This window comes from Phaethon aethereus (genome assembly GCF_964289735.1).
Source record: "Phaethon aethereus genome assembly, chromosome: 11".
Classification (NCBI taxonomy): domain Eukaryota; kingdom Metazoa; phylum Chordata; class Aves; order Phaethontiformes; family Phaethontidae; genus Phaethon; species Phaethon aethereus.
In genome coordinates, this window is record NC_138587.1 from 20,298,169 (window position 1) to 20,322,374 (window position 24,206).

At 35.5% G+C, this 24,206-nt stretch overlaps 2 protein-coding genes across 4 annotated transcripts in view; one reads left to right on the plus strand and one right to left on the minus strand.

The window, feature by feature from the left end:
* Positions 1-24,206, minus strand: part of CENPP (centromere protein P) — a gene marked incomplete at its 3' end in the record, with an annotated part of 144,984 nt that overhangs the window by 81,441 nt on the left and 39,337 nt on the right. The window lies entirely within an intron of this gene.
* Positions 20,906-23,031, plus strand: OMD (osteomodulin; the record flags this gene model as incomplete). The annotated part of the gene is made up of 2 exons (XM_082004644.1): positions 20,906-21,839; positions 22,727-23,031. 2 exons carry the CDS (start codon positions 20,906-20,908, stop codon positions 23,029-23,031), a joined length of 1,239 nt encoding a protein of 412 aa, XP_081860770.1.

Genomic DNA, 24,206 nt, shown 5'->3' on the forward strand with positions numbered 1-24,206 from the left:
TTAACCAGTTTACAAAGTATTTACTATTTCAGAGATAATTAATAAGAAACAATATGTTAGTTGGGTCCATTGTATTATTTGACAATGTTCGACCTACATTTGAGTAATTTAAACAAAAGCCTTTATATCTTATGGAAGGACTCTTGGAAGTGGAACTGGAAACTGTATCTGATGTTTCCTTTTAAAGGTCTTAAATTCTTTAGTTAAATCACATAGTTTTGACATATTCTTTCGTTCAAATAAATTCTAAAAATCAAGTGGAAGTGACTTTTTCCACAGTAAGGACCTTTTCCTCTGCCAAAAAGCATTTTAAGAAAAGTTGCAAAAAAAATTACCAGACTTCAAAGACAACTTCTTGTGCCATTTTTGATAATCAGCAAAGAAGCAATAAAAAGGTACAGTATCGTGAGGTCTTTTGTCTCTAAACTAGAACATATTTTTATAATCTATTAAGTGAGATAAAGGTGGGTTTCATATCAAGAACATGCAAAAAACGTTTAAAAGTTTTTCATATTTTTTTCTTGCAACTTTAAGAGGAAAATGTCCTTCAATATTTTGCTATTAATATAATTTGATGCATTGTGAACATTAAAAAGTAAGATTCAAGATTTATCATATGCTTCAAGCTTAATAGGAATGATTATTAAACTCCCTTTAGGCCAGCACAAACATTTTCTTTTATCTATAACAACTGTAATAATGTTTTTCATTTAATTTTTTCCTCTTTTATGTTTTGAAATCTCACGGGTTAAGAATCCTTCATTAATATAAGTACCTTAAAATTGCACCTGAATGCAAGCAGATAGCTGGAACTCAACTGCCCTGACTTCTCACGTAGGTCAGCACACAGAATTCTCAATACTGACAGTACTGTATAAAATGGGTATTTTATATATCTATTTAGTGTATATTTGCTATTGGGATGCAAAATAAATTAAACAAACTTAAAGAATACTTTCATTTGTACAGCTGATTACATGCTAGTTCATGTCAAAACATTCAGAGGTTGTAACCAAACACCTTTCCAACTCTTCTCTAGCTATTTTCTCTAGTCTTCCTTTTTCAAAATCTACATACCTTGCAGATCATTCATCACTGATGTTCTTTACAATGTTAAAAATTCAACACGTTATTTCAAACAGCTATGGGGAATGACACAAACTAGTAGTAGAAGAAAATACCACATAGACATCAAGGAACTCCCAATCTCTCAGCCTGTCTACCACCTCCCTAAGTACACCTGGCAATAAGCAGTAAGTCTAACATCTGATTTTTTTCATCTGCTTGGTTTCTTTGTCTTCAATATTTTGTTAGCACCATTATGCTGTTGAGACCCAAAACCACATGGTGAAAGGAAGGAGAACGGGCCAGAGGAGGCTTTTACTGAAGAACAGTTTTTGCAAACAGAAATTCTATAGAATACTTCAAGGCAGAAAAAAAAACAACACACAAAAACCCAAAACAAATCTGCAGATCACCTAACCTGGATGTTTCTAAGGAGTGCATTTCCCAGCAAGTACCATGGAGAAAGCAGTGATCAGTACTGAAAATAGTGGTTAATGAGTATGTTCTTCATCAGTTGGTCATGGACTTCTTTAGCCACAGCTATGTCCCGATATGCGAGGAGCTACGATCTCTAAACATAGACCGGAGTTATTAGACAAGCCTGGCGTATATATGGGAAAAAAAGGCAATACCTTCAGTAGATTTTCCACTAGGGAATTAGTTACTACACTTATAAGAAACACAGAACTGTTGGTGTCCAGTTCATAGAGGGAATGCACACCAGCTTTTACTGCAACTCTGCATTCCCAGCAAAGACACAGTCTAAGCCTCTCTATATGTTGCACTTTAAATAAATCCAACAGTAACAAATCTGACAAGGCTACAGAGGGAAACAGCCAACTCTTTAAACCACCTCTACAAGATTTATGTGAAGCAAGGAAGAATGTTGAAAAGAGCAAGGGCAGAAATAAGTAACTGAGAATGAAACAGCCTAGTTACATACAGAATAACACACCACACGGACTAGTCATTTACCAAGAGTAAATCGTCATCAGAGAAAATCTTTACATTCATACTCAAGCAGGACCACCTACTACTTAATGGTAAGCAGTCCAAGTGCGCATTCATACCCTCTGGGAAATATCAACCTTCCCTTAAGGATAGGCTGCCCTGCCTTATGCTGCCATAAACAGCTCATAACCCCATACCAGAGAGACAAGGCATTGTCAATAACAACTAACTACCCAAAAAGAAAGTGAAGATTTGAAATAAATGCCCATTCCTATCTAGTAACAGCTAAAAAGCTGAAGTCCTTAATGTTGCACAAAAGGTTCACTGCTTATAAAATTTACTATTGAAAAGATAGAGGAAAGGCAAATAAAGGATGAGGCAGGAAAATTTATAGATGACCAGAGGGTAATCAAGAGCCAAAAAAGATTTGAGGGACTTCCAGTGGAAAAGAGTGGTCAAGTAGCAACATTACAGCAAAAAGAAGTCCAATCCTAAAAATGGAAAGAAAATTTCTGAATCTTTTGTCTACTTTGTAGAACATTAAGTTAACAGTTTTCACCTCGAGTAAATGGGATAAAGGTGGACTTCAATGAAATCTTCAGTTGAAAGCACAAAGAGCAAGTACAATGCTAGTAAAAAGAACAGAATCGATAACAGAAGAATCATTACATTTATATGAATCACTAATTTAAATGTATTCTTGAACACTCATGCTATACTAGTTACACCAATTCAGCAATGACATCATAAATAGAAAAGCCAATTCAAATTCCACAGCTTATCTAAAATAATAAACTCACAGTGTAATGTAGTATATTATTCTACATTAATTTAGTGGTAAGGATTAAAAGGAAACATAACAGAAAAAGCAAACAATTCCTTATCTAATTGAAGCTTATGCAATGGACAACAGGAATGCTGCATCTGCCAAGATTAAGACATTTAAGAAGGTGGACTAAGGTCTGAAGACGTGTAGAACAACTTCTGCTTCCTTTTGTTAGCTTACACCTCTCTACCCCAAAGCAGGCCGATTCAACCAACCCACTGCTAATAAACCTACTCAGCAGCAAGGAGCTCTTGGCAGCAATTACCTATATTCTCAGTTAATCTTAATAACTGCATTTTGCATAAGATTTCCAAACATAACAAATGCCCACGGGTGAGTAGGTTGCCACATGAAAAAATAAAATCCTCCTGCTTTTGTTCAAACTGCCTCTGTTCCTATGACTAACCGCCAGGTACATGTAAGAAAACCAGCCACTGGGCTTTCTGGTTTCCTAGGGCAAGGAGTTTTGGCTGAGACTAGTTAATGATCCTAATACAGACTCCAGAAAGCGTACTCCGTCTTGGACCTCATCTGAAACTTTCGCTGGGACATGGCTTTAGCAGAGTAGTCCCAGTCCCTAGAAAGCATGGTTAGTACTTTCTAAACCCAGGAATTCTCTACACGTACTCTCCTAAGAGTTTCACCAAATTTTAGGGTCACTGTTGAAGTCAATGTAATGGGAAAGCATTGTAAAAATGTAGCAGAGTCCTAAGAGGTAGAAGACTACATAGGCTTGATCTTATCCTTCCAAAGCCTTAAAAAACTCTCTTGCCCTCTCACTCTTTCCTGTTTGCCATGCATTCAGACTGAGAAACTCTTCTTTACAGTCAGCATCCATGGATACATAAAACATTCATGGAAGATACTGCAACACTATTTTGAAGATACTACCTGCGCTCACACACTTAATAAATAATCTCTAAATTATTTTATCAACTGCTTAGCTTTTCATCATTTTCAAGGCAAATTCAGCTAGCTTTGAAGTTTAAAAAACTTTATCTGTGACTACATTGGCAATTTTGCATTAATGCAGGTAAGTATCAAATTTTTCATTCTAACTGTCTCCTGTAAGTTATTTTAGAGAAAAGACTATTTTCCTATATCATGTCACAAATTCATAGGATGTCTGTCACTTATGAGAAAAAAATTTGTTCAACAACCCTCCACTATTTTCAGGTATCATTCTTCAGTTAGAATTTGTGGGTAATAATAACTGATAATTTACACACCTTATATCTTTAGCATAAACCCAAGTGGATGTCACAATGACATATAGACATTATAACATAAAATGTGCCTTACACAGCTTCAGCAATGATTTCTGAATATGGACAGCAATTAAATGAACAGAATAATAGCTAACTAATGATAATGCACTGGTGTTCAACACTTTTCACAGAAGATGGCAGTTCAGTATCAGCAGATGGGGAGAAAAACTGTTGAGAAATCAACTCTGCCTTTATATTCTCCATAGATGTTACGGAAAAAGGAGAGAGAGAGAGAAAGAGAGATACAACATAAATCCTTCTAAGAGTATTCTCTTACTATTTATTCCTTGTGCAAATAACCACATTCCTCTAATAAAAAAATTAATATATATTCCATCTAAGCTTTCCAACCTTTAACGGACTTCTCTCCTGAAAATCTGTCAGGTCCCTACAAGACAGTTAAATTTCACCAGAAGATGGCAGCCTATTGTTACCAATAGAAGGAAAAGTAATTCTACAGAATAACAGAGACTGTTACTGCACAGTAATAGCCCAGTAAATGTCGCAAATACTGATTAAGCAGAGTAGCCCAAGTGCTAAAGTACTATTTGAGTACTTCTAAAGACAGAGTTCTATGTCCTGCTCTACACTATCAGCTTGACAAAGGATGAAATAACCCCATCTCAGTCTTCTCCCTGCCCTTCCCCAGTATCAACCTACTTAACACAGTACTTTAAAACACAGCAATACAAAGAATAATACAGAATAATATAACATTAGTAGACAAATAACAGGAAACTTAGTAAGACGCAGAAAGTTTAAAGAATATAAGATGTCATCAAATCATGATTTTAACCTGCACAATCAGCTACCGTTTGCATTGCATACCATCTGGTTTACATATCATGTAAATCAAAATGTACATTCAATAAAACGAGATTTCTTTCATATCCATATTGAAAAGCCAAACAAAAAACCCCAAAATTTTGAAGCGCCAAACCCGAGATACATTTGTTCTAGCAAGATACCTAATGAAGAATAGTTTTGTGAAGATACCTACACCATGCAACCCTCAATCTCCCATCACAAAATCCCATTCCACCTCATACCTGTAATGATATTAGTCCCAATGCAGTATCTTCTTTATTTTCTTCACAGCAATATATCCATAGGTTAGAACTATGGTTAGAAGACAATCAACTACTTGGTTGTCTGCAGACTAGTGTATGAAACTCACAGATCATCTAGCTGCTTTCTCTTGCTGCCAAGTTAAAAAAGGTGAAGAAATGTTGATTTTTCTTCTTTTTTCTGGTATGAATAGTATTCCTCCTCTGTCCAGCTGTCAATTTACATAAAACCTACAGGAACTCAATGTATCTGGCTAACTGGCTAAAAGTGTCCACTATGCTCAGAAGTGTCAGGAAAAACAAAAGGACAGATGGACAGAGAAAGAGCACAGCTATTTGGATATCACTGCATGACCTTAAGAAAAAAAGAGTTGTAAAATCATAAAAGCACAATGAAGTATTGGCTGGGTGAGCAGGCAGTGAGGTGGGTTGAAAACTTGGCTGAACAGCAGGGAGCAGAGGGTGGTGATCCAGTGAATTCTAGTTGAAGGCCAGTAACTAGCAGCATACTTGAGGGGTCTATACTGGCTCCAATTCTGTTCAACATCTTCATTAACGATCCAAGATGATAGGGCAGATTACTCTCCACAAGTTCACTGATGACACAAAAGTGGAGGGAGTGACTGATACGCCAGAGGGTTACGCTGCCATCAAGGGACCTCGACTGGCTGGAGAAATGGGCAAACAGGAACCCATGCAGTTCAACGTCATTCCCACTGTTGCTGTCACTGAGTTATTCCATCAACAAGGAAACTTACAGAAGCCTGGGTTCTTATGGATTTGAGTTTTACAACCCTCAAGTTCTTCCAGCTTGTCTCTACGTCACACCACCACCTCAGCATATGCTCCTACAGCTGCCTTCCACAGCTACCACCTGTTGGCTGCCAAGTGACAGAGCTAAAAGTGTGCCAAGGGGCTAGTCAACAGCTCTGCTTTGTCTTGCCATCTGGCTTCTTACCCTAAGAAGGAGAATTTGTAACTGTCTTTTCCTCAGTTGAAGTACCTCCTTGGAGCACTTTCCTCTGCCCAGCTGCTACTTTTCACAAGTTGGTAACAAGTACATATATATTTCCCACTATCCTGTGTCAAATTTGATTATAATTGGCAATGAGGATCAAAAGATCCTGAGCGAAAGAAGTGACAAAGACAAAAGCTTCCTTTCCTTAAGAAATCAAGAAGTGAAAATTTGGCTATTCTAAATATAGTGGAAACTTCCAAAAAGTTTCACACCAGCAAGTATCCAACCAGGAACTCCTGCACCAGCATTTCCCAAAAGTGAGGGAAATGCCTAAGACGAGACCAGTAGAAAAAAAGTATATCAATTAAGATATGCATGTTTTTAACCTCCATATTTGTTTGCTAAAATGGTAGAATATTTCAGCTCCCTAAAACAGGTTATGCATAGGAAAGCTGATACAACTTCACTGTTACGAAATTTTGATATAATTTAACATAATTTCAAAAGACATTTACCTATGTCCTAAGTATATCTCTCAAAAACAGCAATTACCAACATTAAACTATGTACCACGTTTGTACAATGTTCAACTATGTTCAACCATAGTTGGCCATTTACTAATCTTATGACATTTCTTTTCAAGTTTAAGTTAAATCTAGAGTTAAATCTTTCAGAGCTTAAGTTTCTAGCTAATATTTTGATAGTTACTACTAGTAATTCTACAAGTAGTCACATTCACCGGAATCTGTTGAAGAAACTTCAAATATTTGCCCAGTAAAGTTGCAGAAAACCAAGAGGTCTCAACTTTCCAATTTTAAACTATGCTAATTTGTTCGCTCCATTACTCAAAGTTTCTAGATATTTTCCCATTTTGCCCTGATTTAAAAAACAACAACACAACTACTTCACAAGTGTTTGTTTTTTAAAGACAGATTAGCAAGAGCAAAAAAATCAGTAACACAAGCTTTTTTTTTTTCTCCAGTGAAGTTCAAAGGAAAGAAGACAATTCAAATAAAAGTACTAGGAACACCATCAAACCTCACCACGCACTATTTCACAGTCTTAAGAGCAGATTCCCACTTCAAATATTGCATTACTTACCTAGAAAAACTAAGGTATACCACAACAGACAAAAGAAACATTAATATTTCCATTTCATTTTGATCAGAATTTAACATCAGCATGACAATAAAAGCAATGATAAACTAAAAGTAATAAGATCATGTTCTGAGGCCCATTTTTTTCTCCTTCTCTGTGGTTAGAATTTAAGATTGTTTCTTGGGATTGTAGGTTTTTTCCCCTCCTTTCTGGGGAGACTAGAGGTTTGAGAACAAAACTGCTAATAGGAAACATATGGAAAAGCCCTGGAGTAAATGAAAATCTGACTCTAATTCCAAATGCCACGTATCACATACCACTGTCTAAAACTATCTGCTAAGATAAATGTAAGATTTACCCTGCATACTCAATGAATCACCTGAGATGGAAGACAGTGTTAAGTATAAAATAAACAGAAAGGCTTTCTCTATATTTAAGAGACTTACAAAACTAATCAATATTTTGAAACAAATCGGGATGTTTCTCAAAGCTTGTGTTAGCCAATAAAAGATTAGCTCAACAGAACATGCTGCCAACAGACAGACTTGTTGCAGATTTTCATGTAAAATATGAACAGTTCTACTCAACTGAACAATGCAATTCTGGATTTAACCATTATGCTGCTATGGTTGCAGTGGGAATACCATACAGCCAGGTTTTCCTATGCACACTTTTTCTGTCTCAAATTCTTGTCCAGGTGAAATTTGAAGACTATGAGATTTCTGGAACAGCAGCACTGTGGGTGCAGGATTTCTGGAACAGCAGCACTGTGGATGCAGTTTTGTCGAGAATCCCACACGTTTCCACACAGAGCTAAGTCTTGCCACAAACTCCCTGTGCATAAACAGTAAATTTAACAAGCTGGATGCAGCAGACTAGCCACATACATACAGACCATCTATGCATCTTGTGCAGTGTGTTTCATACACCAGATTCATTATGCACAACCCACCACCCATCACAAACCAAAACCCAATCAGAGTTAAGGGGAGCAACATTGAAATTAATATGCTCTCTTCACAATTACATTTGCAGTAACTGTCAAGGAGTTACATTTTCTGTTAAGCATAGAAAAAATCTCTAGCTGCCTCATTGCCAAGGGATGTAAAATTTCCTGAGGGACAGAGAGGGAGCAAGTCATTGACGCAAGCATGCACTTGCCTCTTAATTGTTCAGCCCGTGTTACTTCCAAGTGCTTTTTAGATATAAAGACCAATGAAAATATTTTCCTTCCAGAAACACTTTTCACAGAATACCTGAACTCCTTTGTTTCTCACTTGTGGAAAAGAAAATTGGCCTGCCCTTCTAAAGATATTATTTTACCAAAATTCATATCCTATTTAGGCCCACCAAGAAGAACACCCAGAACACTACGCTATTCTTTTTCTGTCAGCTCCATCTTCTTCCTATTCCACAGGATGAAACAAGGAACAGACTGAATGAGTGACTCATGAGTCAGTAATAGGGCCCTGAAGAAGCCACTTAGGTATTAACCTGATGTGTAGGTGCTCAGATTCAGGAAGGAATATAACCACCTAGTATTCTGCAAGAATAATAAAAGCAACTGTCTACTCTTTTCTCCAGCAGCAATACCATGAGGCAGTATAATTATTACTTGCTCAAGAAAAAGCTAGTGTTTAATAGCTTAATTTAATAGAAATTAATAATTTCATGAAAGCTTACTTTGCTTCTTGGAATGTGTATTTTTCACTTATATTTTAAGCTAATACATACAATTTCCATTTAGATGTTACCGTCCTGTAAATTACTATTTCAAATATTTTCTATTTCCTCAAATACTAGATTTCACAGGGCAAAGAACTTTCGTTTAACTCCATTTATAAAATGACTAACACAGAAAAAGAAAGTCAAAGAATCCTCAGAAATACAGAAGTAGTAAATAAATGTCAGTACAACAGTAGAATTTTTTGCGCCCATATTCACTGACTGCATAATACTGTCCTATAACAACAACCAATAGAATCTTCACGTAATATGATACAATTTTGAGACTAAAGAATTAGAGTACTTTTAGAAGCTATGTTCCATGCAAACATGCACCTAAATTGGGTAGTAAAGTTAATGGTTTTATGTTCTACCTGGCAAACTATGCTCCTATATAGTAGCCTGTAAATTTGGCACATTTGATAGGAAGATAAAGTCTGTTGTGATGCTATGCAAAAGAAAACATACTTCAAACCTCCAACTACCACTATCATAGCCAGACCCCATAAAGTAGTTTCTTAAGCAACATGGCAAGAGATTCCTTATTTGTCATGTCAGGATCACAATTAACAATTAGCATTTGCCTATACAATACAGCAATAAACTTTTCAGAACATAAAACAGAATAAGCTAGTATGATGTCAATAGGCCACTATCTCTTCTCCTTGAGACCACAATCAAGTGAAATCTGTAGGAAATTATGCATTGGTACTATAATCCCTTGGTATTTTGGCTCTTACTGAATAAAAATTCAGTGATGAAAAGGTCTTCCTAGAACAATTAATATTGCTGTTCAAAGCTAAGTAATGTGCATTTAGATTGAATTTATAAAAGCCAAGACCACAACCTTTTATTTTAGAAAAGTAGAAAATAAATCTGATCTAAAACTAATCTTCCACATTCTTCTTACTGTTTCCACCTAATAGATGGAAGAAAAAAAAGTAGTTACTCTTTATAAAAACCTTGTATCATTATTTATGATAAAGCCATAAATACAGTGAACATTAGAAAAAATTAAAGGTTTCTTACCATACTAACTAAAAAGCTTTGATGCGTTTTCCTTGAGCGCGTTCCATTGGAGCTTACGCACATAAGGCAATATGTCATTACTCCTGTTTCAGGAACGCTTTGCCTTAGCAACACCTGTGTATTACAGAGGCATATTGCTGCTGCTTGTGCTTTGTGCTTAGAACGGGAAGGGTAATGCATGCTTCCCTCCCAAAATGAGAATGCACAGGAACCTGAGAGGAGGAGAAAATGTGAGCATGGAAACCACATCTGTCAGATGTGCAATTGCTTCATATAGTAACTTTTCTGTCTTTCTCAAGAGTACCTTTCCACTCAAACATTCCATTGTGGGTAAACTTAGTATCTAGTTCATGCATTAGCAGTTCTAACAATTACACCAGTCATGTGTCTGTGACTGCTTTCATAACATACATTTAGAGGTTTCAGCAATAAGCCCAGTGTTTGGCAAAGACGTGAAGAGAGTTTTGGACAGCCGTTTTGCAGTCATACACAATATTAACATTTTTAAAGGCAGCTACTACTATTGGCTCAGTTCTGATAGAGTTCAATCTAATCACTCAAAGCACTGGTTTCATGCCATCCCCCAAGACGCAGTTACATTTATTTTTTTTAATTTATTTTTTAAAAAGAAAGCATTATGGATGTTAATATTTTGGCTACAAATAGTTGCACGCATTACCTCCACTCTCAAAAAGTGATAGGACAAGACATGTGTCAGACATGTCAGATATCAGAAGCATGACGTAAGACAACAAGGACACTTGGTTAACTACCATGAAAGATCTGTAATTAATGCCTAGATCAACTCATCCTCCCTAATGAAATGGCCATCAAAATTTACACTGTTTTAAGTGCGAACCCCTAACCAGAAGCAGCCATAAGGCTTTCAAGAATCTCAGAATGGCTAATGATAGAAGAAACAGAAGACTTCCTGACAGAGTGCTTGGATAAAATAACTATGAGACGTTGTCTCAGCTCTGCCAAGAAGGAGCTGTGACTCACAAATTATTCAAACAGTAGAAAAACACTTCAATTTTATTACTTGCCATAAATCAAATAACACATTTATTTTATGTCAGGCAGAATATAGGTGCACGGGCAAGTATCTCTTCCAAAACAACGTTAATATTATTTAAAGAAAATCCAAACAAAATGGAGAGCGACTGAAAGAAATAAAGGGTGCAGAGATTACATCTTTCCGTATAAAAGAATATGCCAGATTACAGATGAATGACGTGTAATGCTACTTGGTGTTTATATGAAAGTTTCAAAGTCACAGATTTTGACTGCAGAAAAAAATACACTGAAGGCCATAAATGTAACGCTGGCTGTGATACCAGCATTACAAGGTCTTGCGCTAAAATGAGAGGATTTAGTCTTTGGAAGAAAGAGGGATAATAGAAATTAAGAACCAGTTTAAGGATGATCTCCAGTTTCCAGACTACTGGAGAGAGCTAAAAGGCTGCCTGGCAAAATCTTCTGCACCACAAGGTAGGACAGTTTGAACATTTCCAGAGCAATATTTACAACACATCTACCACAAAAAGAAACACATTCTATAGTCATTGTAAAAACAAGTAAAAGACCTTCATTCTTAAACACACTCAAAAGAGTAAATGGGAAGCACTTTCCATCACGTACAAGGGGAAAATTTCTGCTAATGCAAAACATTTTCCTATGCATGATCATTCAGGAATTCTTTGGCAGGTAATTTGGACAACTACTACTTATCCTTGCCTGAAAGTGCCTAAGGAGAAAAAAAAGCTCTTTTTTTTTTTTTGGCTATAAACATATGATTTGCAGACTGGATGCAAATATGGGAACAATCTGAAGTTGCAGACACATTTTCTAGTTCTTTTGACAAAAATGCATGAAGTACATAGCTATGAATGAATGAAATAAGCTAATGAATAAGGTATTAAAATAAATTATTAAGATAGGATAGAATTCACATTATCTCTTTTAGGCATCTATCAACCTGGGGCATTGAAGTTGGCAGTTACGTTTGAAATACATGAGCAGAATTGCCTGCTTTGGAACACAGTCATAGAATGAAGTTAAAGTGGATGCTAAGAATGCTCTCCGTGTGAGCAGCAAGTTTCTAATCAACCTCACATATTAAGATGACAGTCCTCAGATTTTGCTGATTTTTTTTTTTTAAAGACATGATGCCTAAGCTCCAAAAGAACTGATATATTAATATTTTTTAAAATGGTAATTATAAAAAGAGTGTCATTTTATGCTATCTTAAATAAATAACACTGAATAAACTGTTACAGAAACAATAAGTACAAAGGGTATGACTGTATTTGGACTTACCAGCTTGGATTGGTACTACATTCAGCTATATTACGTTTCTGACTTTCCTCCATTACAAAACACTGTATGTTCTCTTAGTTTTATTTACAATGCTTCTTTCTTTTGTTTATTAATGAGTGCAAGACACCTGTCATATACTATGATCATCTATATAATTTTGTATAGGACACAAATCAGGCAAAACAAAGGCTACGGTAAAGTTTGAAGTCCAATTGCTAATGCTGCCTCAAGAAAATTAATATACCTGCACCAGTAAACAGTGGTTGCAAGACCAGGCAGCCACTTCCATTTTATATTGGTGTAATCACAGATATACAATCTCCAATTAAACAGGTAATATCCTAGAACTCCACGTGGGAGGAAAATAGAGCCCAACATCATCTATCTTGGAAGAACCAAACTAGGCTGTATAACAATACAAAGTATAAAGCAAAGTATATTTGCTAAACAAACTATTCAATTACTAAAAATATAAGCGACAGTTGACAACAGTGACTCTCCTCAGAAGAGACTTATAATTTCAGACAAATCCAGGGTGTTTTAGAGTAACCAGACACTATTTGCTACAGATATTACTGCTTAGATGAATTTTGAACTCATTTTATTATACCAGTATCAATTGTTTATGATTACTTGTTATTGTGGTAGTAGAAACTTTATACTATGGACTATTTAAATGCCTCTGCTTTAGAAAGAAAAATCCATATCTCAAAAAAAGTAACCCCTCCCAATATAGTATTACAGAATTCTAAGGTTTCTACCACAGCAATACATTCAGAAAAAAGTTAAAACCCTCCTCTTCTATTAGTCTTTCAAAGTCAATTATCCATTATTGTAAATTGATAGTGTCATAGCAAAAAACCTCACACCCACCTTTCCATTCAAAAAGCTTCAGTATTACAAATTTGAACATGCCATGAGGCTTGGTACTTAACTTTTGCAGCGAAACAAAATGCAATACAAATTGTTCCCTGCACATCCTTATGCACATGTTTAACCAATCATCTAATGAGATCAGGGCTTCCTAAAGCATTGCTCCTAGGTGCATAGATGCTTCTAGTGAATTTGGCTCTAAAAATTCAATGTATTACTGTTTATTAATAGAAGTTACTAAACAATTGCCTATGGGAATATATTAACTCCTATGTTATGAGGTCAATAAGGTCTTGCTCTCAGTCATTTGTTCTGTACAAATGACTGTTCTGTACAAAGGATTGGTCTTTGAGATCCAAATGTAGTTGCATTTGTTAGCTAGTAATATGCTTCAAAGGTATGTTTTTTTTTAAAAGCAAAACACAAAAAGTACACAGTTTAAAAATACAGAATAAGAAGAATACAGAAATACAGAAAAAGTAGAATGTGAGAAAAATTCAACAATTTCCATAAGTAAAGGAATGATTAGTAATAAGGCAGAACAAAAAGAAAGGAGATTATTCAATTCGGAATCAGCAAATCCACGTAAGTGAAGGAGGTGGAGAAAATATGGACAAAAAAAATCCTCCATATCCCACAGCATGGACGAGAGGAAAAGACATGTTCATATTTCAGAAAAATAATAAGCACCCAATGAACCCATCACACGGCTTCGGATACCCACCAACTTACACTATCTTCTACTAAATATATAGGGCAATTTTTAATTTTTTCATTCTTTTAGGACTGCATGGTCACCCGAAAAGCACATTCTTGAAACACAGTCATAAAAGCTATACAAAACATCTTTAATTTCCTCTTCAAATACATGGTTGTAGCATGCATATTCAAGTTATAAAAATCAACCAGCAACCACAGCCTGTCTCTGATTAGAAGAGTCAATGAAGAAAGTTAGTTCAGAGTACCATTTAACAAATATATGCAAAATCTACAGTCTAGCAAATCTCAGGAACTATTTTTCAAAAATACTTTTTGTAAACTCAACTGCTTTCAGTTGCTCAACATGTTCTTTCTAGTGGCTCCTAGCAACACGTATAAAACAGGCTGTGTAACATGAGGGTTGCCAGAGTTTTTATCTTTTAACACCACCTACTAAACAGGAAATAAGCAGAGACCACACAACAAGGTTCAGGTCAGAGGCAACAGTAAGCCCCACACATGGCACAGACAGCTCTGTCTTCCTTTCCTTTTTTAAACAGATTGGGTCTTGCCTCATCACAACCTTTAAAAATGCATATTCACACAGGGACATGCTCCTAGAATGACTTTCCACTGAAGAGCAGAATAACATGATGTCTGTAAAAGCTATTATTAAAAGAGTGCTCTGGGCTCTGGCTGGGCTGGAGACTCTGCAAGATCAAGCAGTTCAGTATCTTGATTTGCCGAGAGCTCTATGCTTCAGTCACCGAATTTGCAGATTACTTCTGGCACAGGATAAACAAATCCAGCAGCCACTACAGTCTTGATAATCAATTAGTTTTGTTGATGGCAAGCACAAATAAGAAGTGCCCTCGCATATCACATATGAGACTCATACAGGCTGCAGGTGGTCTGCTGACAGTGTTTGTGGACTGCCAGTTAAAACCTAGAAATCAGGATGCAAAGAGTGTCTGTGCCTACAATCTGACTTTGAAGTGCAGCCCAGCCGAGATGATAAATGCCTAAGGCTGTTTCTTACTTCAGAAACCCACAGGCTTTATGAGGAACCAAATTACAATATTCAAACTTCCTCATTATATTTGATCATGCATTCTCTTTTCTACCATGCAATCACTTACAGTAACAAACGAAAACACAGAATACCTTCAAAGTTGTCAACTGAGGATTTTAAAATTTTGAGCTTGAGTTTTTCCTTCAGATATCTGACAGCATGGCCAGACTTTAGCTGAAGGACTACCTAATACTAGTGAGATCATGCTTTCAAGACAGTTCTCAGTTTTAACTCACACAGCTTAGCTTCACTTGATTTTCTTTAATCCTCTATGAACAATATGCACTTTTTTTTTCCTTTCTATGGATCGTTATAAGTTGTGGGCGGAAGAAACCCAAAGAAACCCAACAATCTTTTACAGTAAAATGGTGAATATACAGAAAAGGCCAAGCAGTATAACTTATTCCTTATTATATCAGAGCCAGTCCCATTCACCTCAGTGCCACTGGTTACCTTCTTTACATATTCTAAGAATATTTTGGCTAAAATTTGGAAATTTCAAATTTTTAAAAGTTGATTCGTACTCAACTAGCTAAGGAAACTTAAAATTACAGAATATTATAACAGCCTTTCTTAAGCCTTCAGTTAAGAACCAAAGTTGAGAAAGCTAACAAGTCTCATAAGCTGAATGGGTTTAATGAAGATGGCAAAATGTCAAACATTTTAATTTACAAAACGGATCCATCCAAGTTTGCTTTCAGAAAATAAATCAGCCTCAAGCCAAGTCTGACTTCTAGCTTGACATACATCTCGCTTTGCATCCCAACTGCATAAATAAAATGAAAAAAAATCACAAATTCCACCATAAGTCCTTACAAAATATTTTTAAAAACTGAAAACCAAGACATAATGAAAACTTAATATATTTCTCTCAGCCTTTGAAACAAGAAGTCTTACATGAATGATGTTAAAGTAAATCCTCTCATCATTCTCCTTGTAAGGAAATTCCTACCATACCTCAAATGAAAACTAAGAAAAGATCAAACCACACAATTTGACCAAGATCACAAAGTATAGACTTGTTTGTATCCAAGATAGCTCATACAACAAAAAAGGAACTGAGTCTTAATATATCCCGTGGCTAGATCTGAATCATCTTCTGCAGCTAAACATGCTTTAAATCAAGAGCTTTGCTACAGTTTTTCCAAAGGACACTTTTGCTCTGTGACCATGGATTTTTAAATGCATCATGAAATTTTCAGTCTCCTCATAGCTTAAGAGGATCTGGGACACAATCAGTAGTAGAAAATGATAGAAAAATATCAGGTATGAAATTAAAATTATAATTTGGTCCAATTTTTATCTTTAGGGAACCTAATTTTAATTTTTGCATATGTTTTATCTAGAACTGTTAATACAACAGAGCTTCCCAAAGTTTGCAGCATATTGTCTTGTGCTTAAAAAAACCCCAAACTTTGTAGCAGCAAATAACATTTTACTAACTGGCATAACAAACTTGGTGGTATTTTTTTCATTTATCATTATGAATCTATTCTAATTATTTTTAAAAAAACAGTTACTTTTGTTGTCTAGTATTACTTGGATTTAGTGGCACAATGTAGCTATTCAATTATTTACAGTTAATAAAAGATTATGTAGTTTTAGTTTTACTCTTTCAACCTCTTCCTTGTATTCTGTATTCTCTACATAAATACCTGACTGCTTTATTTTAGTTCCCGTATTGCCAACTCATACAATATTATTTTGGTCACGACTTCTGGTGCTTTTCTTTACACCCAAATGTTAGAATCATGCACGATTTATCTTCTTAAACAATGTTCTTGTCCTCAATATTACAGAGGAAACTTGAAAATGTCAAGCAAATCATCAGCTTCAGGAAGCTCAAAAGCAAAAAAAGAAGTAAACCTTACTATTGTATTATTTTCTCAAATATGATACCTCTAAGGAACTTAAAATTTTTTAAGAACCAGATTATTCCTTGTGAATAATTTTGTAATGATGTAATTTTTTTACCAAACTAAAAGCATAATTAAATGCTTTTGACAAATTAATTCAGAAAGCATCTTACTTCAACAAAAAAAATTGTCCTTTTACTCCATTTTTTGCATATATCACCATTATTCAAGTACCATATAGCAGCAAAAGCAGATAATCATGCCTTTTTTCTCCCTCTTAAAAGCTATGAAAAATATTTTTCTTCAGTAAAATGCTTTATATCACGTCATACTTGTCTTCTTCATAGGAAGATTTATGCTCTTGCCATACAACTTAGCAAAAACATGTTGGAAACTTACTGTGAATACTGAACTTCAACTTTAAAACAACACTGAGAAGTACACCACCATACCAACAGCACTATACAGCACAACAACTTTGCAGGAAGGAAACAGGAAATATGGATCGTGGAGGGGAAAAAAAAAGTATAAAATGGAAGATGTTCATAAGACCTTTTCTGTAGCACATACTTTCTCTCAATGTTGATAAGGTTAATTTTTTTACTGTTTCTTAACTTCATCCTCCAGAGGACAAATCCTTTGCATAACTGAATCATTGTAGTTGAAACCGCACTATGAACTAATGACCTCTGTAATTTTTGTTGAAGACTTACTCTCTCAATTTTTTGTTTTTTAATGGTAACTGGTAAACACCAAGAGAATCTTGCAAATAATTGCGAGAAATCGCTTCACAGAATTGTGACACAGCATCTACAGTAACTGATGATGTGGCACAAAACTTTTTTTTTTTACTGGCAAATCAGAAGAGAGGCTAAGGCTATGATTTTGTTTTGCCTTCCCACAAGGCTCCTCACCACAAAATATGGCTTAGAGAAATCTTTTGTTCCGCCAGCTGTGTTAGGCTATTTCTCAGATGATTTCATCAGCACAATAGCTTGCTGCCCTCTACAACTTCAGCTTCGCAGACTTCCAAAGAGTAAGTTTTCTTGTTAAGCAGGAATAAAACAAAACGATTGTGTTATTTTTGCAGTTAAGAGTGATTCATGCATGTTATATAATTTTTAGCTTTCAGCTAGTAAACTGCTTACAAATAGTTATTAAGCTTTGAGTTCATAACAGATAGCAGAGAATCATGCTTCTATGATTTTCTATTTTCTTTCAATTTTGTAAGTATGCAATTTGTCATATTGTGTGCATCTGACTTGCATCTCCCATTATCAAGTTTCACCTGACACAACTCTTTGTTTTAAAGGTAGTTAAATTCTTCGAAATATTTTGTGAAGTGTTAGTATCTCAGTGCTTTGAAACATGACCTACAAGCCTGGCAGGACAGTTACTATTGTACCAAAAATGCACTCAACTATAGCCAAGGTATAAAAAAAATCCCACCATATACCAGCTCCTCTCTCTCCATAAAACCAGTGGGAGACTTTGGTACCTATTACTTGTCATTCCATCTGAAGTGATGATAGTTCTCTTCACATTGTCTACATGGCAAGTGGATCAATTGCATGAAGGCCTAGATAAGCTTTTTCTTTAAACCGAGCAGGACTTTCCCCAAGTTGTTCCTCCTGATTTCTAAGGACTATTGTGGCACTGAGCCAAAAATTATTAACTTGAAATTTTGTGACACCTAGTAGAAGTGCTGAGAGAATAGAATCAGAAGGTAAAGCTAAAGTTCTGGACAGAAACTGAAAGGGAGGAATCAAAAGGAAACCAAGAACATGAAATAGGCACGGGGGACAGATAGTGTAAGGACCTGTTCACGAAAACCAGAATCAAGTCGTTGGATTTAGAGACAGATTTTATATAGAAGTTAGAAATATGGTAATAAGGTATTCTCCCAATATACACTGCTTGAAATCTAAAAAACAGTTAATTCCTCCTGAAGCACAGCATTGCTTCTCAACCCAGCAAATGCTTGCAAAGCATATCACCATAGTGCATTTATGCAATGCTTTTAGTGCGAGGCTGCTCTTTATGTAGACATATTTCTGCTATTTAGATTGGTTCAGACATCTGATGATGCTGTAGGGATATGGAGACTATATCTTTCCTGAGGACCTACCTACAGCGGGGTTCCAAACAACTGACTCGATCCAAACCTGTTTCTAAAATTTTAATCAGTTTTGAAACTTGATTAAAGGAACATTCAAATACAAATGATGCCAAAGATAGAAATGCGAGTTAGGCTGTACTACAGATGATTTCACCCAGCCAGTCACACACGGGCTGTGTGCAATACAGGAAGATTATGAGCATGTATTAAATTCCATGATTTTGTTACTATTTTTTTCTTAGAATTCTCTCATGTTCAATTTGTAGAATACATCATGTATTAGGCATCAAGCACCACTATGAAGCATAGGAAATTAGCATTTGTAAGTCTCATCTCCTTTGTTACCAATTAATTGTGTTTGGTAAAAAAAATAAATATTAAGAGCATCACAAAAAGAAGAGTCCCTTGATAAGAAACATGAATGTCGTTATCAAAGAAACAGATATTACCTGCTCTGCTGTGCCTCAGGGTTCCCATACTATACTGAGCAAGGTCTCAAAATTTTCCATGGTTTATGTGCTTTGACCTGCAATGTTACATTTTGACTCATCTGTTGTTTGAGCTGAACAGCTTGACATGATTCACAACTCTAAGTCTGCCAAATAATAGGGTTCCTCTAACCAAACAGAATTGCTCTAAAATGTTAGTCCCGCTTTGAGCATCAGAGAGTTGACATACAAAATTACTTGTCTTTCACAACATCAGTACTTCACCTCAGAAGGGTACTTTGAAGGCAAATTAGTTCACGTGTATAAAGAACATATGACTACAGAAGCATAGGAAGACTATAAAGAAAACTTGATCAATGAAGATTTTACATGATGTGCAGTACACAATGGCTGAATGGTATTTGATTTATTTAAATGACAGAAACAGAAAAAGTACAAAGCATTAGTGATGATAAAAATTTAACAGATCAACTATGTTTTGCAGAAAATAGAAAAACAACATAAAATACCCCAGAACATAGAATCACCAATGCCATATAAATTTCTATTTTACATAAAATACAATGTTTCAGCGTAATCTATTTTGCTATTCTATTTATGGAAACAGTTACCTCACCTTAGTTAAGAAATATATTTTTAAAAAAATAACTTTCTTTAGAAATAAGAACAACAGACAGAAGCCATGGCTTGGATGCTTATTTAGACTAGCAAATTTCTTCACAAGGAGTATAGTACAACATTAACCTGGGTTATTTAGAGAGATGCTGGAATTCCACCTCTGAAGATTTTCAAGGCTCCCGCAGACAAAGCCTAGGCTGATCAAAACTACTTGCTGGAGATGGAAACACTTGGAGCACCAGGCTGGCCTATATGATTGCCAAAAGTCCCTTCCAAACAACAACTTCTATGATAGTGACCATGCATCATTTGTGCAGGGCAAGGTCATAGTGAGAAAAAAAAATAATGCATTTACAAAAAAAGTTTTCATCTTGACCAAGTTTAATAAGGCTATCTATGTGTTTCCAAAGCTCTGAGGAAGAAAAGTTGCTCAGGAATTCCATCTGCACCCACTTCAAAGTGACTTGTAAGGCTGATGCTTAACCCATTATGCTGGAAAGTTCGCAGTACCTCAAACTATACCACTTCATATAAAAAGTCCTATTGCAACTTCTCTGTAATAAATTAAAGTGAGAAAGTAATTAAGACTGGGATTTTTTTAATACTTGCAAGAGCTATGGTATCCTTCAGTAACAGGCACACAGCACAGGTAGAAACCTGTTCCTTGTCTGAAGTCAGACAGGGAAACTTCACGTTTACTTCAAGGACCATGTATTTGTTTACGGCTGGAAGATACAGATTAAAACTCTGTCTTGCTAATAATGTCCTGACAATGTTGCCAAAAATATGCATTATTCTACTTACTTTATATCACTACTTCTTAAAACTGAAACTTTTATGTGATTTACTCTATGGCTATCCAAGAAACTTACTTTTCCTTCTCATCAACAGGATACAACATACAAATTTAAACATGGGGAGTATAAGCCAGCTATCAATCATTCACCTCCTCTGGGCTGTGACGGTCTTTTGTCAATATGAAGACTATGATTTTGAGGATGACTATGATGAGGAGTCAGATCATCAACAGCCATATTATTTTAATCCAAATACACAAGCTGAAGTTCCTCGCTTTCCTTTTCCAGTTGAGTGTGCCAGAGAATGCTTTTGTCCACCAGCTTTTCCATTATCAATGTACTGTGATCATCGAAAACTTAAGACAATACCAAATATCCCTACTCATGTCCAGCAACTTTATCTGCAAAACAACGATATTGAAGCTGTGCCTGCAGGACCATTCACTAATGTTACCTTCTTAAGAGAAATTAACCTCAGTCACAACAAAATTAAATTTCATATGATTGACCATGGTGTTTTTGCCAAACATTCAAGCTTAGTGCAGCTTCATTTACAACATAATGAATTAGAAGAATTTCCATTCCCACTCCCCAGATCTCTAGAGAGACTCCTCCTTGGTTTCAATAAGATTTCTCGGTTATCTGGAAACGCATTGGAAGGATTACCTAACATAACCATGCTTGACCTTTGCAATAACTTTCTTGATGACTCGGTACTCAAAGGAAAACCCTTTTCAAACATGAAAAATTTAATGCAGCTCAACTTATGCAACAACAAATTACAGACTATGCCTCCTGATCTACCATCGTCACTCATGTATCTCTCTCTTGAAAATAACTCGATTTCTTATATTCCAGAAAACTATTTCAACAGACTTCCAAAAATCATTGCTTTAAGAATGTCCCACAATAACCTGCAGAACATTCCACGCAACACCTTTAATCTACCCAACCTTCTAGAACTTAATCTTGGACATAACAAATTGAAACAAGTATTCTATATTCCACGAAGTCTGCAGCATTTGTATATTGAAGACAATGACATTGAAAGTATGTTGATGGTTGCAATTCTTTAAAAGCAGAAAACTTAGTGGATTTTGGCATTGGTTGTGGGAGGGGGATGGCATATTTTCCTTATCATCCAGGATTAAGAACTTTTAGCCTACATTAAATACTATCAGAAACATTTCTTTTATTGCACCCTTGGTTTCGAGGACCTGCCACCTTACAGCTTCTCAGTTAGCTCATGTTTAAACTAAGCACAGAAGCCAGCAGTCATCCAAACTTGCATGTTGTTCAAGAGGTACTCTGATGTCCTTTGCAGAGAGGTGAGCCGAGCTCTTCATGCTTTGAACTAACCAGCTAATGGGGCACTGAGCCAGAGCTACTTCTCAAGAGCAAATTGCAGCTAGGTAGCTTTTGATCAGCTTACAGTGCAGGAAGAACATCATCCCATCTTCAAGATGCAGTGTAAACATATCCTTGCTTAGTTGAGACCAAACAAGGGTGAAATTAGAAAGGGTTTTATTTTTGCATCTTACCCCTCATTTGCATTTTTTTGTGAAAGTTTACACCAGCTTTTCATATAACAAGCTAAAACCTTTTAGAAACTTGCTTCTGATTAGGCAGTTGATAAAAACATATACAGAGACAAGAAATTATGACAATACTCCATTCACATAAAATAGTAATTACAAATTGTAGTGGTAATCTTTTTTTTTTTTGTTACCCCACAACCTTAGACTTTGCAAATGCCAAAATTGTTATTGCTGTCATTTACAAAACTGATTTAAGACAAAAGCAAGGTTTATAGTAATATTGTGCACCACAAAAATATTTTACGTTTTAAATTTCAACACACAAGTAGTTTCACTTTTGCAACAGGTCTTAAATATAACAATTTTCTGTATTTTAATTAGTATTTTTCTCTCTTACAGTCATAAATGTTACTTTGATGTGTCCATCTATTGATCCAATGAACATCAACCAATTAACCTATATACGGGTGGATCAAAATAAGCTTACAATTCCAATGAGCACATATGCATTCTTTTGCTTCCCTCACATTCGAACCATTTATTATGGTGAACAAAATATTAATGTCAACAAGTCAACTCAGCTAAGAATACCAGTGTTTCGACGATTCTTAACACCAGAAGAATACCATGAAGCAGAAGACGATCATGAAACCGAAGAAGACCACGAAGCAGAAGACAACTACTTTCATCCTTACTTTCAGTGAAGTAATCATTGTTAATGAGTATATATGGAAGCTTTTCCTTCGTTGCAGGGTATTTATATCCATTTTAGAACAGTTGAATAGTCTGGGATATTTAAGATACATCTATACAGTGGAGATAGGATTGTAGTGTAGGTTTAGTGTCCTGTTATTGATGTAGTAAAACACATAATACTAGGAGCAAAGAGCACTCATCTCAGCATTAGACAGTAATCTGATATATAACCTGCGTTGATGATGAACTTATCCTTGGGTGGGCAGCCTAAGTTGAAGAAAATTGACCTGAAAAAGCTTCTACATTCTAAAGCGATCCAACTTGCAAAATGACTAAAATACAAATCAATGTCACGCTCAACAGGAAGAAGTGGATAAGGGCAAAAATTCGCCCAGCTACACATCCTACTACTGACAGCCATAGAAAATAGATGCACTAGGGAAAAGAGTAAGAGGGTAAGATGACAAAAATACTGCCACAAGGTTCCTCCACCTCTTCCAGAAATACAGATGTTTCTTCTTTCAATTTCTGACATTGAGTTTTAAATCTTCATCATATTATGCTTCCAAGTGTCCTGCCAAGGTGTATTATAACCTTTACTTCTCAGCTTGTACCTCAACTATCACAACTCTTTCAAAGGAGATTTTAGCTTACTAGTAATATAGGCAATAAATGACCTTTCATCAAAGGTCTTAGGATCTATGGAAAAGGATGTGCATTAATACAACTGAACCATTAGTATCTAAATTTTACCTATGCTTTAGCCCATATTATTTTAGAAGGCATATAAAAATGTAATGTAACCTTTTTATTAGAATTGTTCATCAAGTAGAACAGGTACAAATAGTAGCATTCTAGGGGTTTTAAATCATCAATTTAAACTATCTGCATAGCTAATACCAATTAGCTATATTCTGCTTCAAAGTAGAACGTAAATTGCTTTAAGCAATCTCAAAAAAAGTACTATATAATAGTTGAGCTATGTAATTTTTTTTTATTATGTCTTATGCCTAGAAACAGATCCAAATAATTACAGGGTAAGATAATACTATAGAGCACTTCACTGCATTTGTTTTAAGTTCTTCATTTTTCAGCACTTTTTTCCTGATAAATCTTTGTTAGCTGTGAGGAAGAATCACCATTTTCAACAAGAAAAACAAATTAATGCAAGGAATAGAACCAC